Below are 19,919 nucleotides of genomic sequence, written 5' to 3'. Positions count from 1 at the left end.
TACATTAATCATTCATGGTCTTTGTGGCCCATTATTTCTGCTATTAAATTATTAATGCTTCGGACTGACTTTCTGCACATAATCAAGTACCTATTATTGGCTGTATGCTTTGTCCCCAGTATACGTAGACAGGACTTGATATTAAATTATAGCATCTCTTAAATTCAAACAACGAAGACTCAGAGAAGAATAGGACCAAAACCAAGAAATACACAGTAAAATGCTCAGTGTACTATTATCCATTTGTTTTGGTTGCATTTGTGGAGTTAAATGAACACTGTGGATTTTACTGTGTATAGATTCCATTTATTGTGTTTTTCAATGGCCGTTTCACTTTCGTTTTTGCATGGTAAGGTTTTTGAGTGGAATTTATTTCCCTTGAGCATGTTTCAGATGACGGCATGGAGGCTGACTGGTGCTACTGTCATGCAAGGCTACACATTTGCTTTAAATAAAAAGTGTGCTTTATAATGTCTAACCTTTTTAATTTGACACAGTTCTTTGACAAGATTACTGAGTCAACAAAAAACAAGAAATTTGACTATATGACAATGTCGGTAAGGATGTTTAATTAAAGTAGCCATACAATAGGACAGCTTAAAACAATTATATTATGTGGACTAGATAATCCTTTGCTCGAGGATACTCTAAATCTAAACTAGAAAATGGGAATTACTTCACAAACTGTTCATGACTTTATAATAACAAATGTATCATTTTATCCCCCCATCCCCCATCCCCCAATCCCACCCAAACCATTTACCCAGAGTTTTTCTTGGAGCTGCTGGACAATTCCGAGAAGTCTCTGAATGACATGTTCACACGGACGTATGGGAAGCTGTACATACAGAACTCAGAGGTGTTTCAGGACTTGTTCACTGAGCTGAAGCGCTACTACACGGGGGGCAATGTCAACCTGGAAGAGATGCTGAACGACTTCTGGTCCCGTCTGTTGGAGCGCATGTTCCAGCTGCTCAACTCCCAGTACCACTTCACGGAGGACTACCTGGAGTGCATCAGTAAATACACAGACCAGCTAAAGCCCTTTGGAGATATACCCAGGAGGCTCAAGGCTCAGGTCACCAGGTCTTTCATTGCAGCACGAACATTTGTCCAGGGGCTAATGGTGGGTCGTGAGGTAGCCAACAGGGTCGCAAAGGTGAGTCTAAACCTTCGTGCAATCATCATCTTGACTGTTACAGTGTGTTCTGTTCTGCATTCTGCTGAAAGTGAAGGAAATAGATGTACAGTGTCCAGGACTGTTGGCAGTAATCCCAACGTAAAGAAATTGCGGTGGAGTCGTTTTCAACTGTCCAATAAATAAAGCATGTCCGGATAGCAATTTCAGAGCAAAATTGCATTTGTATTTTTAAAGCTCTCATATACTGTATATTTGAAACATTCTTGAATCTGTCCATAGATGGTTTCAAAGTCTCTCGCTGTGAGAACATGTGTGAAAACCCAACATACGGTCAGCTGTTTTCACAACTATGATCAACACAAATTGAAAACAAACTGTGCTGATAATAATGGATACAAAATGTCATGGAAATTATTTTGTAGGCTAGCTAGCTAAGCTGATAGTTTGAGGTTATTATATGCAGTGTGCTGTATCCGTTCGGAGTACATTATGGCTGTTTGGAACACGTGTCCATTCTGAGCGGCCTGATTGCTTGGCCCCCGGAAGTGCTGCTTGCAGAGTTGTTGAGAACTGTGGAGCGGGACTGCTTGCAGCATTCTCCATAATTGTTTATCTAGTCGACGTCACACTTGTGACACTGCTCATCCCTTGGGTCCTCAGCAATACACCAGTGAAATCAGTACTCAAGATATGTGAAGGACAGACAAACAGACAGACAGATATGCATAGATTCCATGAATTTATTTTGCAGGTCAATGGTTACAAACTAGATGCTCTCAAAGGTTGGATCGTTACAGGCAGCTGTGTTGTTGTTTACGGCCAGTCTTTGTATTAAATCAATTTATTTTCCCTCTACCACTAGAGAGAAAATGTATTTATTCCATACTGTATTACCATCTTTGTTTGGATGCACTTTGTTTGGATGCCCAAGTTTAAGGGCCACTGAAGCCAGTGCACATTCTTGTATGTGTTTTTTGGAGTGTGTGTTCCATATTCCATGAGCAATGCAAAGGAACCATCCATGGAGAGCCAGGCTTTGGGCAAAAGACTTAGATTAAAGGGAAAATGCCCAGAGGCCACTCATGCGGTGAAGGATTCTGTTTGCACAGTGTACATTTGTTATTCTCTTTTTAATATATTTTTAGATGATGTTCAGAAATTAGACACGACTTTTATGTTAGCAATTAATTTCTTGGGTTTATCCCCAACTGTCTATGGTTTAGTTTGAAATTCGTTGAATTCATTAGACTTAGAAAAATAAATATGTTCTAAGAGCTTTATCAAACATTATGGATTAGAATTTTATTTTAAACAGCTTAGGTTTATATTAAACACGGGGAGTTATGCAAAAAAAACATTCATGTATTCTATTTGAGAATTACATCACTAAATATTTTTTGTACTTAGTTAGAAATGTTGCATGACTCTATTTCATTAATAGACTTTATGAGTCAGTTGGAATGCTAAGCAAAGAGACTATAGCTAAACCTTTTCCTTCTAAGAGTGCCATAAAGCACAGACACTGCTGCGTCATTTGATAAAGACTTTTTGAAGATACAGTAGCAAAGATGAGCATGAATGTTTAACATTTTGACTGAGGTTTATAGCCACTGCAAAATAAATTATACAGTAATAATACAAATAAATCACAATATGCATGTATTACCTTAATCTATCTACAGTGTGTAAATCAAATCAATCACATCAATTTGGGCCCCTTAGAGGCAGGGCTGTCATGGCTACCAAAAATATTGAATGTGCTTTAGATTTGCAGTCACTTATTAAGCTATTTTCTATTGACCCCAGGAAGTAACTCACTGTGGTGAACTGGCCCTGCCTTTGGCTTCAACCAGAGACAATTTATGTAAATTTGTAGACTATCCCTCAGAGCAGCTTTACAGTTAAGCAAAGATAGAATCCCTTTTTTATCACCTCTATTGGCCTAATGCTTACCCGAGCCCGAGAGACAAATGGTGGGAATAAAAAAGAGGAAATGAAAGAGAGGACAAAAATAAATGCAATGAGATTGGAGAATGACCTTTAATCATTCCTGTCTGGGCTGAAAACCATGTCTTGACCTACTCCCTGAGATTATTAGTACCTGTCTGTGGCAGAGCTACATCTACAGTAAGCTTCCACCTAGAACGACAACCACTTAACCTGCAAGGTCCAGGGCTGCAAGCTTATGGTAGAATCTAGGTATAGGCTATAACTAAATACACGAATGTGGTACATCACAACAATACCAAAGTATCAGTATGTAAATTCAATTGTATACTGTCAGATCCATATAACGATACACAGTGCAACAATTTATATTATCTGTGTAATATGAACTTGCTTGAAGCTTGACTTTAAACTCAAGGCTAAGATATGTACTGTAATAACCAGCCTGCATGTATTTATTGAGACAAAATGATTAACCTATATCTAACAACAATGTTGTGGAGGTGCTGACCACGGTTATATACACCCATTCACACACAGGCACGCGCACACACGCACATGCTTGTTGAGAGCCGTTAGGGGTTCTGTATCTTGCTCACTTATTGCTGTTTGCGACTACAGGATTAAGTGTAGTATTTCACAGGTTCTGGATTTGTTTCCATACGCTGTGGTTTCAGGTAAGGTTCTCAGAACCAAATGTGGGCCCTGCTCAGGAGGTAGTGTTAAGTTCTGGGAACCCATACATTTTTTTTAATTTTTCATTTTACTTTTTTTTCTCAAAAATCTACAGTACAATATTGGCTCTTTTCGATGTCCTGAACCATTGATGAAAGTTGTTGCTACTGTATGATTCAGATGCTGCTCTCACTGCAATTCTGCTGCAATTCTGTTTTGTCCTCAGCAGCTAGTGTTGACATGTACTGTAGGCAATAACCCTTTTTACATGGGTTAGTCTTCTCTGTTTGTCTTTTTTTGTATTTTTTGGCAGTTTGAAAAGTGGAACATTTTCTTAACTCCTTATTCAGGATATTTTTGGGGTATAAGATGCACTAAGGGTAAGCTAAACACTTAGATAAAACCTACTATTATTGCACTTGATTAGAGTCAGAGGTAGCAAGTTGTACGTTTTCATGTCCCCAGACCTTACAAAGTATAGAAAGGGTTAAAATACTACAGTAACGAAATATGACTTGCAGGAAAATGTTCATGTCCCAAAAAGTCCTTTAGCATAATTATCATTGTAGCAAATGACATACTGTGTCCATAAAAATCCCTTAAGGGGACAACTTTTCCCTACAGAGCAGCAGTCAGTTTAATGATGTCTTTTATGGAAACAATCTTTAAAAGGTCAAATTCATAATGTACCAAAGAAAGGCTCCCCAATCTCTGGGTGAGATATTGTTACATTATGGACTTCAAACTGAACCATGAACTTAATGTCAAGTACTAACCACAGTATTAACTTACAATAAGCCATGAACTTCCTATAAGCCACAAACTTCTAGACTGAATTCTATAGCTATTTGCACTCTTAAAACAAAGGGGGGGGGGGTGTACAGGATGATTAATGTCCTTGCTCAAACACATGCACCATGGCATTGGATTGCATGCGGTATATAATCTTTAAAGAGAATCATTTTAATTGTTAATTAGCGTGTCCTGTGTACCACTACCATTAGCCTTCCTTGGTGGTATAGCCATTTTAGATTGCTTCAATTTCTTTCTTTCTTTTTTTTACATTACCTCTTGTTTTTTCCTATTTTTTTATTCTTGAATCTTAGCTGTATCTCTCTACTCTACTGGAGAGAGATACAGGTAGTTTCATGCCTACCCCGGTAGCTGCTATGTTAACTGAATTTCCCTTGCAGGATCAATAAAGAAGGTCTATCTATCTATCCACACATCTGTCCTATGCTTACATCTGTCCTACACAGTAAAATCCTCAGTGTTCATTTATCCATTTGCAACCGAGTGTGTATAAATGTAACCAAATGGACCCTTACGGGTCCATTTGGTTACATTTGTACACACTCAGAGTTAAATGAACACTGGTGATTTTACTGTGTAACTCGGGTTAAATCCCACAGTCCCACTTCCTCATCAATTATGAAGTGCAGCCAGGGAACGACGTAGCACTGCTGAGGGCTGCCAACCCAGTGAACAGCCACAGGACTGGAGGTGAAAAGTTGCTTGACATGACAAATCACCTTGACCTAAGCCTCACCCTCAGTACTTGCTGCTTTCAGCTGCAAACAGTAACTCCAGCATCTCACCATTGTTTTCAGAGAGGAGGATGGATGAGGACGCAGAGTCTTTTTCATCTCATAATACTGTAGTTTGAATGTATTTAAAGTACTGCAAGACTTTCTTTCTTCATCTTTAGATATTGGACAAAACTGCACAGTATGCACATGAAGTAACTCATTCTTAGGAGGGACCCCATTGTGGTTTTGATTGAATATTGTATTAGACAAAAATGCAAAACAGCACAAGTACAGTCAAACACTTGTGGTTTTGTTTCCATTGGGGTCCTATGTATTCAAAAAAATAACACCAAAATTCAACAATGTCCCCTAAAAATAACTGCCCCCTTTGGACTCCTGAAAGGTGAATGTTCAGGGCTGTTTTAAAGGAAACCAGTGAACCACAACTAAACATTGGTTAAGATCGGACACTTCAGTGAAATTTGCTCTGGTCTTGTTGATTGGTTAAATTTGTCATCCAGAGTGAGGGGTATTCTTTATTTATTTACACTAAACAAAATTTGCATTAATGTTTGAGAACACACACACACACACACACACACACACACACACACACACACACACACACACACACACACACACACACACACACACACACACACACACACACACACACACACACACACACACACACACACACACACACACACACACACATACACACATACACACACACACACACACACACACACACCATCTTATAGAATTATTGCTACAGTATGTCATTTGACGTCTTATCTGAGGACAACAGTAGGAATATTGATTTATGTCTGTGTATAAGACAGCTGTTTAATCCTATATTGACATGTTGATGAATAACAGTATGGACCATTGCTAAGAGATTAGATCACATAACTAAAGCAGCTTTGTGATGCATAGGGATCTAGGGTACAAATTGACTAACGTGTCTCTGAGTTGAAATGGCTGCTTTAGACCATCTGTCCATTCCATTTTCCATGCTACTTTAACAGCGCTTGATGATGCACTGATGACGATGATGAGCATTGCATAATTGCTGTTCATTTGGTACGCAGTGATGTTGGAATGGACATTTTATCACTCGACAAAATGGGATTGCACTCACTGGCCTTGAACTGAACAGTTTTCAAAGCTATATCCGGGATTAAGAACTGAATCTCTACATATTATGGTGACCATTAAGAGTTTTATCCTGTAGGTGCTTAAAACACAGTTTGATCCACATAAGACCTGCTCAGAAAAGATTGCAGGGATTTGGGCCTTTTGAACGGTTTAAAGTTCAGGCATTTACTGTAGAGCAGTTATCACTCAGTCTGCAATCTGCATGTGCATGAATATCTGGCCTGGTGCACGGTACATATTTATTCATGGGGACAGGAGGAAGTAGGGTATTTTGTGCAAGCGGATTTGTTTATCCCAATGGCTTATACTTGTCATGCTGATCTCATTATACCCTCTTTCTACCACGCACTATCAGATAGTTTTACATTTAGCTCCAAGGCGGTGTCTAATCTTTACACATTTACTGTACCTTAGATTAATGCTCTGCCAAAGTCTTTGCTGACATGTGGGAAATGTCATGAGTCCCTACAGTACATACTTTTTGTCTTCTTTTTAGCGGTGCCAGCCGCTCTACACCTGACTATGTCCGTCCGTATGTCCGTTTGAGCCCGGACGCTTTACACAGCTATAACTCCAGTTCGCATGCCAGCAAGTCCAAATTTGGTATGTGGACTTAGACCACCAATAGGAACGAGCATTGATTGCTGAAGCCCCGTCCCGCCCTATTATAGCGCCACCAGGAGGCCACTACACTTGACTATGTCCGTCTGTATGTCCGTTTGTCCGTTATGTCCGTTTGAGCCCGGATGTCCGTTTGAGCACGGGCTTTAAACAGCTATAACTCCAGTTCGCAGCATGCCAGCAAGTCCAAATTTGGTATGTGCACTTACACCACCAATTGGGACGAGCATTGATTGCTGAAGCCCCGCCCCGCCCTATTATAGCGCCACCAGGAGGCCACTGGCTTTAAACAGCACTTTACACAGCTATAACTGCAGTGCGCATGCCAGCAAGTCCACATTTGGTATGTGGACTTACACCACCAATTGGGACGAGCATTGATTGCTGAAGCCCCGCCCCGCCCTATTATAGCGCCACCAGGAGGCCACTGGCTTTAAACAGCGCTTTACACAGATATAACTCCAGTTCGCAGCATGCCAGCAAGTCCAAATTTGGTATGTGGACTTAGACCACCAATAGGGACGAGCATTGATTGCTGAAGCCCCGCCCCGCCCTATTATAGCGCCACCAGGAGGCCACTGGCTTTAAACAGCTATAACTCCAGTTTGCAGCATATGCCACCAAGTCCAACTAATACCACCAATAGGGACCAACTGTAATTACATAAGCCCCGCCCCCTCTGTCTTCCCATTGGCTGGGCTTTAAACAGCCATAACTCCAGTTCACAGCATGCTACTGAGTACAAATTTGGTACGTGGACTCAGACCACCAATAGGGACGAACTGAAATGTAGCAAGCCCCGCCCCCTCTGTCTTCCTATTGGCTGGGCTTTAAACAGCCATAAGTCCACTTTGCAGCATGCTACCAAATACACATTTACCACGTGAACTTTGACCACCAATAGGGACAAGCTTTAATTGCTGAAGCCCCGCCCCCTCTGTATTGCCATTGGCTGGGCTACAAACAGCCATAACTCCAGTTAGCAGCATGCCACCAAGTCCGAATTTGGTTTGTGGACTTACACCACCACTAGGGACGAGCATTAATTGCTGAAGCCCCGCCCCGCCCTATTATAGCGCCACCAGGAGGCCACTCATCAAAGGCACCGCTTCCTTCACACAGGGTGCGATTTTTTTTCTACCAACCACTGTCTTTGGCTGTGTGTGTTGTTCTATGAAAAGCTGTGTGTCATCGTCTATATTCTCTCTGCGAGGTGCCTCATTTTTGTGTAGCTTACTTTTCCGAAAAAGGCTTATATTGTGTCTCATGGCCTATTAACGATAATTAACGATTGAATGGCATTAATTACTGTTACATAGCAGATTCAAACATAAAAGTGCCTCAGGCCAATATTCTTCAATTTAAAAACCTTGGCACTAGTTGCACTATTGCTTCCTCCAGTTCAAGGGTTCAAGATTCAAGATTATCTTTATTATCCCATTAGGGGAGAATTCTTTTGCAGCCAGGGTGTACATAAAACAAAACTGAAAACAAAATGACAACAACAATGCAACACAATAAAACACAGAGCTATACAGAAGTACAAATGTGAATGTGTGAAATGTACAAGGTAGTACAAGGAATGCAACCAGTGTGCAACCTGTCACTTGGGATGAAGGAGACATGAAACAACGACCTGAGGGCAATGGAGTGAATGGTCCTCGGAGTCCAATATAGCATTAGCCCCCATAAGGACCTAACTGTTATAAATGTCCAGAGACTTGGCATGACTTGAGTCCGTTCTTATTGGACAGATTTTAGGTTAGGTTAGGATAAAGTCATACTGTGTAACCTTTTCAATTGGACACAAGTTTTTGATATAATCTTTCGCTGGTACATTTTTCATGATAACTGTTCCATTATGTGTTTTTGACTACTTCTCTAACCACTATTAAACATCATCTTAATTCAATTCAACTGGTTAAAACCTATACAATAAAACTTCTGTTAAAGAGTCATCTTCTCAGTAGAAACAATAAAAAAAAATCTCTGAAAAATTGCATTTTAGATGACATGGCATTCGTTCAGACCTTGGAACTCTGCTCAGCATACAGTATTGTTTATGACCTGGTCTTTCCAAACTGGATGTTCCTGAGACAATTTTTGACAAACCTTCTTTAGACTATTTTTGAGATGTAGTTTGTCAAAAGTAGGCTACTTCTATGTGCTTTGGCAGTTTTTCACTTTAGTCTTTCCACCCTTGAAGATGGATCTTGTTTGAAAGTGTTTTGGACTGATGGTAAGTATAAAGAGAATCAACAAATGCACAAGGTTGAAATAGAGAGATTTTTAACCAATTTTTAACCCTCTAGACTAACCCTAACCTGACCTGAGTTGGCTCTCTAGTACTTGTTCCACTTTTATTCCCTCTACACCATTGGTTCTCAAAGTGGGGTCCGGGGACCCCCAGGGGTACTTGAGGGGGTTCCAGGGGGTCCCCAGCTAAATGATGGACAGGAACCAAATGGACCCTTATGGGTCTGTAACTCTGAGAGTGTACAAATGGAACCAAATGGACCCTAACGGGTCCATTTGGTTCCATTTGTACACTCTCAGAGTTAAATTAACATTGGTTTTACAATGTGAATTGAGGTCCCTCCCAGAGGTATAAATGCCATTAAATGGGGGTCCGTAGCCTAATGCATGTCAAACTGGGGGTCCTTGAAATTAAAATGGTTGAGAATCACTGCTAGAGAGCCGTAAAAACCTTCTCTTATGGGGGTCCCTGGCTTATCTTTTCAAATGGGGGTCCGCGGGGTAATAAGTGTCAATTAGGGGGTCCTTGACATGAAAAAGTTTGAGAACCACAGGCTCTACACCAACTGAAAACGCATCGCAACACGTAGATCTGCATTTTTTGGCGAATGTTCCCTCCAGAATAGAGATGATAGGGTTCAAGTGGTTAAATGTGAACATATTAAGTTGCTTTTGGTGCCTATTGGGTCCAAGTCAAACACGTCTACTTATTTTGTATTACACGCAGGGCCGGTTCTAGCTCGTATAGCGCCCTAGGTGAACCCCTGTTAAAAAAAGTGCATTGAAATTCAGTACGTGAGCCTGACAGCCTAAATACATTTATTGCACAATACAGGTCTTTAGGCACAATTTCTCAAACATTCAGAATAGGGCCAAATAAGCCATACAGTACAACCTCTTTGGTTAATTCTGGGCAATTATGCTAGAATTTGGCATATTATATAATTATGTTTCAGAAGTATTTCAATATATTATATTGAAATACTTAATATCTCACAAAATATCAGCATTATATGACGTATTTTAATTTAGCCTAAAGCTTTAGAAATTCCCCTTCCTGAGCGAAGTCACCAAAAGCCTTTACGATGTCACCTCAATGAAAGTTAACCAAATCAATAATGTGCTTGATAGGTTAATAAATATAACCTGGCTCCACCCCCTCCTCATCTTGTACTTCTGAGTAGGAGACCTTTCCAGGCAGTACCCTATTTTGGACATGTCAGTATGGGAAATAATTGTCTAATATAGCAAATCTACCAGCTCACACGTTGTGAGCTTGCAGATCAGCTATTTTCGTACAGTATAAAATAGAGCTTAAATGGTTAAGCTGTTCCTCATTTTGATGGGTTCTGGGAACACCCTCAAAGACCCCTCAAAGGTCCCCGGACCCCCTTTGAGAACAACTGATCTAGAGCACAAATACACATTTGTCTTGTATAGAAAGCTCAGAAGCTCTTTTTGCAACAGTGCATTCAACTCAAAATTAGTTTTGTTGGTTGACATCCAGCCATAGACCGTAAAAAAATATGGACAGCGTCACGCTATTGGTTTCTGCAGACCGTAAATGAAGCCCATTTTGCAGCGATTGCAGCAAATCCGGTTTCCATATCCGGTCCAAAATGCAAATGAAAATTAATGCTATTGGCTGAAACTGCAGCAAGGGCGGGTCTTCACTCGGTAGAACCAGTAGAAACCCTAGAAACACATCCTACTTTATCATCAATTAATGAACTGTCACACTTCCTATATAGCCTCAATTTACAAGCCGGATGCTAGCCCCTTGCATCCAACTGACAGCATTCAGTTAATCAGTTCAACTGACTGGAATCATGGCATGGAAATCCAACCATTTGTAGACTACATAATATTCAATTGTTGACAAGAGAAGACATGATTGAAATAACTAAATCAACAGGCTTCATACAGTATTAACAAATAGTACAGTCCAGTAAATACCTTGATTAAGTTGTACTGTCTGCAGCTAAAAACCAAGCTGTGTGCTGTCTATATTTAAAGCAGGATAAAGATTTCACTTCCATCTTCGGGTAATTAAAGAGGAATTCCACTGCAAAGCATAATTAAAATCATTTACCACATCGAAGCATAACTGATTAATTGAATCTCCCAATGTGTCTGGCTAAAGCAATCTCTGCACAGAAATGTGAATTTAATACAGGTATATGTCGTAATGATGCACTCTATTTCATTTAAAAATAACTATTTTACTGTCTAGATGCCCACAAACCAAAAAATTGAGTAACCGATTTCCATGTAAATGGTAAATGGTGCATTTACATGATATAGTGCATTTATCCATAGCACTTTACAGTGTGCATTACATTCACACACAGACGGCGAAGGAAGCCATGCAAGGCACCAACCTGTTCAACATTGAGAACACATAGGGGTTCAGTCTTACGTGACCAGCGTCCCACAATTTTCAAATGTTTCCAGTCATACAGTCTGGGACACGGAAGCTCTGATCATGATTAAAATATAGAGCGGATGTGAAGCCTCCCCCCACTTCCGTTTCATCTTTACAGTGGCACAAATGTATCCTAATATAAATCAAAATCATCTAAGCATATATAGCTTGCTGCTTAGCATAAATGGAAATTAAAACATAAAATGTAAAGATATTTTAAAACGTATTTTCGTGAATGGAAGTGCCAGCTTTCTCTCTCGGATTTTGGGAGTTGTAGTTCCAGACTCTATATAGCATTCAGGGATTGTGGAATTGTTGAGTTGTCTGGCTACGTGAGACTAGGGGTTCAGTGTCTTGCTCAAGGACACTTCGACACACAGCAAGGAGGAGCCGGGGATCGAACCGAGAACCTTCCGATTCCCAAGCGACTGCTCCATACTGTATACCTTTTGAGCCACTGCCACCCCCGTGCTTAAATATATTATATTTGTGTGTGTGTGTTGTGGGTGTCTGTGGGGGGGGGGGGGGGTAACAGACACATACAGAAAAGTAAAATCTATAATAAACTCATTCCTACAATTTCCAATGTACAGGACAACTAAATTAGCACAAAAGAAAATGAGTACTTGTATATGGAACCTTCTACAACTCAAACTAATTGATGGTTATAATTAGGTCCAGATGCTATTCAGACAGCTCTTGTTATTGGGTTTTGATCAGACCCTCACAATTAGTTTTTCACCTCGGTTGAAGTCCTTTGTAAAGCACAACTGCATGCAGCATGTGGTGTAGCTTAGAAATATAGTATGTCTGGACTGGTGATATATGTCGAGAGCTGGCAGTGAGCTAGCTGGCAGCTAATTTGTCTCTGCATATATAGACGGGTTTCCGCGCGACGTCAGCACAGAGCAGAATGCGCAATCTGCGCATGCTTGGGGTAGAACGAACCCGGAAGCGCTGTTCACTCTGATGTTGTGTTCGGGAGTTAGATAGGCATAATGCTGCTATTATAGGCATAATAGGCATAGTGCTGCTATTATATACAAATAAAGGACAAACAGATCCAACTTCCTACAAATCATTTCTATTGAGTAAACAAGATATTACAAACTGCATAATTAATCTACTTTCATTAAACCCGGTGAAGACCATTTCTTTTATGAATGGACATTTGACCAGAGCTGCTGCAGGTAATAGCGCCCTCTATAGGCTCACTTTAGAAATTGCATGCAAATCCCTCTCTTGCGCGCGCAGCATCCTCTCATGTTTACAAACAGGAAACCCGTCTATAAGCTACTTTTGTGACATCCCCCTTTAACCACATGAACCCTAGCATACCTAGCAGTATAGGCACGTTTTGATAGGCAAATATTTGGCAAAAATAGGCGAACATTTGAGCAACTGCGCTGATCTATAAGCTCACGCCTCGCATTACAACGTGGTAATATGTATTCTGTATATCTGGGCTAATACAGAATTCAGGGAACTCTGTTATTGCTTCGGATGTAGTTGAAGACACTGGCGTGACATCAGTAGTAGTAGAAGTAGTAGAGGAATCTGTCACAGATCTACAGCCAAAATATATCATTCAGTTGGTTCAGGTTCAAGCTAAAAGAGTGACATCTTCGAAGTGGGAGTGTGGTCTCTCTCTCTCTCTCACTCACACATCTTGCTGGGGATAAGGCCTCCGCCATAGTGCTGTGATGGCAGATGGAAGCTGGCTCAAAGAGGCTGGCACGTCAGGGGGAAATGTGCTCCACCAAAGATGTCCTTTTTAATTAAAAGATTTTGATCTGTGATGATTTGTTGAAAAGAAATGAACATGAAAGGATTTTTTTTCTTTTAACCCATTAAGACTGGGAAAGCATTTGTCACTTTAGATTTGAACCACTTTAACTATTACATCTTATACTTTGGCTATTCAAAAATAGAAGATCTACAATCTCATCATGAGCTTGTATATCTGCAATTCTTTGGAAAATCATGAACATTTTTGCAAATCTTTGAATATATATTTTTCAAGCGAACATTTGTAACTCAAATCTTTGCTTCTGGGGAATTCTACAAATGTCTTCTAAATCCTAACCGTTTTTTGAAAAAAAACTTATGTTGCTATAATATCAGTGGTTCTCAAACCTTTTCATGTCAAGGACCTCCAAAATAATATGTATTTGGCCACGGACCCACCATCTCAAAATATGTTGTTCCAGGGACCCCCAAGAAGCAAAGATTTGAGTTACAAATGTTCGCTTTAAAAATATATATATTGAAAGATTTTCACAAATGTTCACGATTTTTCAAAAATAGCAGATCTACAAGCTCGTAGCGCGGCACTCGGTGCCGCGCTACGAGCTTGTATATCTGCTATTTTTGAATAGCCAAAGAAATCTAAAAATTATTGTTGTTCCCGGTCTTAATGGGTTAAAGAAAGAAATATCCTTGCACATTCAAGTCTGACATAGTACAGTACGCTCTATTCCATGTTAAATGGACTTGATCAAATAGGATGTAAGGTTAAGGAAAATCAACTTTCATCTCTCAGTCTCTCCTGTCTCTTTCTCTATATCTTCACCTTTCCGTATCGTTAAAGCTTTGTGAAAACATATCATGTGTCCTGACATTTCCATACAGGATCACATTTTAGTTCTGACTGGATTTAGATATATGGAGGAACATCTTTGTTCATACCATGTTGAACTTGGGACATTAGACCAGGATGACTGCAGGCATTTGAGACCTGCAGGATCAGATGGACAGAGTGGCTCATGATGATGTGCTGCAGTTTATGCACACTTTATCCACAAGACAGAAGGGGTCAAATGAAAATTACATGCTCTATGGAGGTGTTGTAACCAACCGAGATAGTGAAGACTCTGCTATCTGTCATTGCGGCTTGGTTTCTGCTTTCAACATGTTTGCACCTGTCTTGGTGTATTAAGAAAACATTTCAAATTGGATATGAGTGCCATATGACATGGCACGTGTCAGGGTAAATCAAAGTGCAATTCCCTGCCCCACCAAAAACAAGACATTTGAAATGACTGGTGTGGGTCACAGGAGCCTGCCATGTAGGCTAGCCCTAGGCTGTGTCACAAAAATGCATTATCACACGTCTATTCCATCCACGTCCCCCTGTCAGTCTCCCTTGTGCACTGATTCAACAACTGACACGTGGTTAGTCTCTTCTTCTTCTTCTGTTCTTTTGGGTCTTTTTTCTTTTGCTCTGTGTCTGTTTAAATGCTGAGTAGCAGGAGCTACAGTACAGAAGCAATAAACGGAATGATAGTCTGTTAAATTACAGAGCAGTGCAGACCTTAATACCGTTTATCAGTGTAACATTTGCATTACATCTCAGCAAATGTTGCCAGTTCCAGCTAAAATCCTTTAATCTCACCTGGAAACATTCCAGCAATGATCAATGCATTATAAAAACGATCAATTTTGAACATTTCTCTGAGGTTATTGTGTCATATCTTAATAACTCGCACATCTTGTATGTGTACAAACATGGGGCAAGAGTCATTTGTTTTTATCATTGAATTATGTGATCATGATGGATTCATACAGCCTTTTTGTAAGACTCTGAAGATGGTGTAAAGATGGTGTGCTGGCATTCAGAAATGCCAGCACACAAGAAGAAGAAAGAAATTCAGGATGGCCCAGTATTGCTGCTCCCAAATGCAAGTTTGCTTTGGTATGGACCAAAGTAAACTTGCATTTGGGAAGTAAACTTGCATTTGGGAGCAGCAATATTGGTGTGCGGATTTTTTATTCTTATATACTGTTTAACTGTTTTTGATCCAGCACCCAGCCTAGTAGGTCTGGGATGTGCTTTTAGCTGTTTATGAGCTTCTCTCTCAACATGGTAAATACAACATTGGTTTGATGAAACGTGGTCGCCAGGCTGAGAAAGGTATTTGCCGAAGCATTTTAAAAGCTTGTCTCCATTGATTAGATAAAGTATTGAGATGAGAAGATAATACCGCCGATATAAAAAAGAAAATAGACTAGAATATTTATACAATCTCTGCGGCACTTGATAGTATTTTACATAGATTTCCAGATTTCCTTTCCTTCACAAAGTTGCTACAAGGAGTTTGCTGTAGATTTCACTTGGAGGCAGATGGTAGTCTGATTTGCTCAGTGACAGATCACCCATAATGTCATTGACACTAATGGCTGTGGAATTGAATGGGGACACTGGGCCAGCAGTAGAGCCTCACATCCATGTCCAATCAGCGTGAAGCAACACTCCCTGTCACAATAATTATGACAGAACTATTGAGATGATTTTTTTGGCCATCTCTCCCTCCTGTCCCGGTGGTGCCTGCCTTGTTTGGCCTTGGTGACTTGCAAAGTCATTGTCATTTCTCACAACTTCATTACTTGGTGGCACAAAGCAATTTCCAGCGTCTGCGCTTTTCCCCACTCTGTTGCCCCTAAAGGGAGCTTGCACCATATGTGCATGCCAGCTCCTTGTCAGGTAGACAAGGTGAATCCTTTCAAGAGTGCCTTTTCAAGTTTCATGTTAGTGAATCTCGTCTCTTTTTTGTTGTTTTTGTTCCAAAGGCTGTTTTACTCTTGTAGGACAAGTGTCTGTTGACAGAAATAATGGATTGTCAAACAAAAAATGTGTTGAAACGTATTTTTTTGTTTGAGAATGATTTTGTCTTAAGCACAGAGAACAGCCTTTAAGCTTCCTATTGTTTCTGATGAGGTTGAAAGGGGATATGGAATCTCAAACTGATACTGATTGTGTAAGTCTGCTCATAGCTAAGTTATAAATGGGTTTTACTTTAGTATAGACTTATAGCATTTCTAATCCTCAGTAAATGCGAGACACACAATGGCAGTGTGAGCAGAAGGGCTGACCATATCTTCAGTCTGCTCTTCTAAAGCAGCTAATAAGAAGCCTTCTGTTTGTGACTCACACCCGCATTCTATTTCTTCTCACTCCTTGGTTTGCATAATGTCTTGCATCACTCTACCACACACGCACACGCACACGGACCAGGCAGTATTAGTACCGTACTTAAACAGCAGATGAATGGATTAGCTTGTTTTTCTTTTTTTCTTTTTACCCCTTTTTCTGCCCAATTTAGTTGTTATGCCAATTCATTCACTTCTTTTTTTATCTTACTGGTTTACCTGCTAGTGAGGAGCCCCCACCGGGAGGACGTGGAGCCTCCGTCCTACTCCTCCCACCCAACACTCCCTGCTGACTGGTACTCCGTAGGGAGCACGTGCAGTGACAACATCACCCTCCCCGCCCAGCTTCTCTCCCCCGAACACGGGCCGATTGTGTTCATATAGACACTTGACAAAGCCAGATGCACCCGTGATGAATCCAAACCCCTAGACTCCGCGGTGGTGGGCAGGTACTTTACCACTGCACCACCTGAGCACCCATGAATAGATTAGCGTGTTAATCCTGCTTTGGCGCAATTACTACATCTCACTCCTAAGCTTAACTGTACTTCCACAGCTGCCTGCTGTGAAAAACTCCATTCACTCCATTGTAAATACTGTAAGTGCTAACAAGATAACCAGATTGCACATCCAGGGCAGCCAGCCACTGCTGTGCACGGTGAGGCCACTTGTCAAGAACTGGTGTCAAGGTTTTCAAAGGTTGTCAGAGCGTAGGAGCAGCTTTTCCTGTGTGGCTGCCATGAAATACACACACACACACTTGCACACACACACTTGCGCACACACACACACACACACACACACACACACACACACACACACACACACACACACACACACACACACACACACACACACACACACACACACACACACACACACACACACACACACACAAAATATAATTTGTTTGATATGTTCTTGAATACATATTCCTTTTAAGCAAATGCATATTTATATAAGGTAAATATTTGAAATTATTGTTTTATTGGCTTTCATTGACAAGATAATTTTGTTTTCCTCACCCCTTCACAAAGTTAATAACATATTTCACAAGTGAATTTTAATTGATTATATTTATTCCCAGATATTTCAAACGACTAAAGTTGTTTAATTAGGGAAAGGTAATTGTCATGCCAATTAAGGCCATAGAGAGAGTACTTGATACTGAGATTCTGTTTAGGTTTTATGTATTACTGGGTAAACCACCGGCAAACATGACTTACTTAAAATAGGTTTAAGTAAGAAAACTATACCAAGAAAAATAGCTACAGCCAGAACTGTCTTTACTACATGACACTGACACTGAAATTATGATTTATATTTATGTAATGGAGAAAATGTACCTGGAAGTAATCAGATCTCATATTGGGTTAAATGGATACTATACTTTAGTGCCATTGAAGACAGCTATTTTATTGTATTAGTCTCAGGTTTAAATAATGGACAAAATCATTTTGCTACCATTGGCATCTAAAGGAAAGCAATAGATGTTTTTTTTTCTCCTTTGTTTTTCACACGTGGCTCTGTATATATCCACACAGGTTTAATGCCTGGTTTAGGGCACGGTCACACCAAACTATGGCTGTCGGCTGATAAACTCAGGTTATGCGCGGCCGACAGTTTTTTGCAGCCAGCGCATTCTAAAAAACGGAGTAGCTTGCAGCGCGTTCTGTCCCAATAACCAGTGACGCACCTGTCACTCATTGTCAGGACCCTCCCCGTAGCCCGCAGTTGCTCAATTGCGAGCACCATGACGCTTCCTGAGTCTTGGGACGGTCCCCCTTTCTACTCACCCGATTGGACAGAGGGGTAAATGCAACATCGGTTTCGAGCATTTATCTGCTTCAAATTGACAAGGCGTATAGAGTACATAAACGCAAGGTGTTGATGCGCAAGACCATCAAACCACGCCATTCCCATTGAAAAGCATTGGCACATTCCACCCTCATACTGTAGGTACAGTAGAATGAAAGGGCGGTGTGACCGTGCCCTTAAGGCATTGTTGGCTATCACTGGCAAACTGCAGGTGTCATTTAACTCCTGTTGCTTCATTCTTAACAGCGATGGAAGGAAGAACAGTACTAGCTATTTTTAGTCTCTGCTTTATTGCTCAATGATTTTGATCTCAGTCTCTTACGCACGCACGCACGTACGTACGCACATGCACATCTGCTAGACTGATGTTTGAACACTTTAACAACACAGTGTCAGATGTTGCCATGGTGCTGCTGAAGTGTTTTGACACAGACTACTTTTATTTCCTTCACGTGGACACATCACTAGATCACTTAGGCTCCTATCTTCTTCTTCTCCTAAGCATATCTCCTATATCTATCTATTACTGTGTGCCATCATTTGATTTTGTAGAGTCTAAGCCTTAAGCTTTAAGTTAAAGCTACAGTGTGCAATATTTTTGACAGTCACAGGGCCTGAAAATAATATGTGCTGTATGAAGGTTTCATTGAGAGACGTGCCAGCTGCCTGTCCATGTTGAGTTTTTCCTTGCCTTTCTAAAGCGTGTTCTCTCTTAAAACACACTGGTAAAATCCCTTGCCCCGAAAGTCTGCTCACATACCCTACCATATCCATGCTTCCCACTATAGCAGATTAGCCAGCACAAGTATTAGTAACAAAGTTTGTCTTGCTTTGGCTGCCGTAGTCTGTTGGGCGTATGTGAAACGGGAGACACAACAACACACTTTTATGTTCTTTGTTCATCATTAGGGGCCCAAGTATTACACAATATAATTATGGCTTTAAGGCTTAATTAACTGGATAAGACTTGCCTTGACAACTAATGAATCTTTCTCTGTTCCGCAGGTGAATGTTGTTCCAGCCTGCATCAGAGCCTTAACCAAGATGCTGTACTGCCCGTATTGCCGTGGCATGCCAGGGCTGAGACCCTGCCACAACTACTGTCATAACGTTATGAGAGGTTGCCTGGCCAACCAGGCAGACCTAGATGCTGAATGGAACCTCTTTATTGGTAAGGGAAAGAATATTTCTTACACTTGTGTTTGTACTAGAGTTCTCAACTGGCCTGAAAATTAAGGCCGGCCCTATCTGAGCCCTAACTGGGCCGGCCCGAAATTATTACCATAATTTTAGGCCCGAAAACCCTGAAAAACCCGAAAAAGTGTCATTATGTTCTCTATGTCCTCAAAGTCACACATCTAACAAGTTTTGAACTGAGCAGATTGGACCTTCCGTTCCAGAGATAATGGCCAAAACA

At 40.7% G+C, this 19,919-nt stretch overlaps 1 protein-coding gene across 2 annotated transcripts in view; it reads left to right on the top strand.

Moving 5' to 3' along the window:
* gpc6a (glypican 6a) overlaps positions 1 to 19,919 on the top strand; it is a 188,568-nt gene that overhangs the window by 112,328 nt on the left and 56,321 nt on the right. For both annotated transcript variants that reach the window (XM_084066777.1, XM_084066778.1), the window contains 2 exons: positions 768 to 1,159; positions 19,508 to 19,673. In XM_084066777.1, the coding sequence (XP_083922903.1) occupies positions 768 to 1,159; positions 19,508 to 19,673 (558 nt within the window). The remainder of the gene's footprint in view (positions 1 to 767; positions 1,160 to 19,507; positions 19,674 to 19,919) is intronic.

The sequence above is a fragment of the Gymnoscopelus microlampas genome (genome assembly GCF_963454915.1).
Source record: "Gymnoscopelus microlampas genome assembly, chromosome: 1".
Lineage (NCBI taxonomy): Eukaryota > Metazoa > Chordata > Actinopteri > Myctophiformes > Myctophidae > Gymnoscopelus > Gymnoscopelus microlampas.
This window is presented reverse-complemented; position numbering and strand designations above follow the sequence as displayed.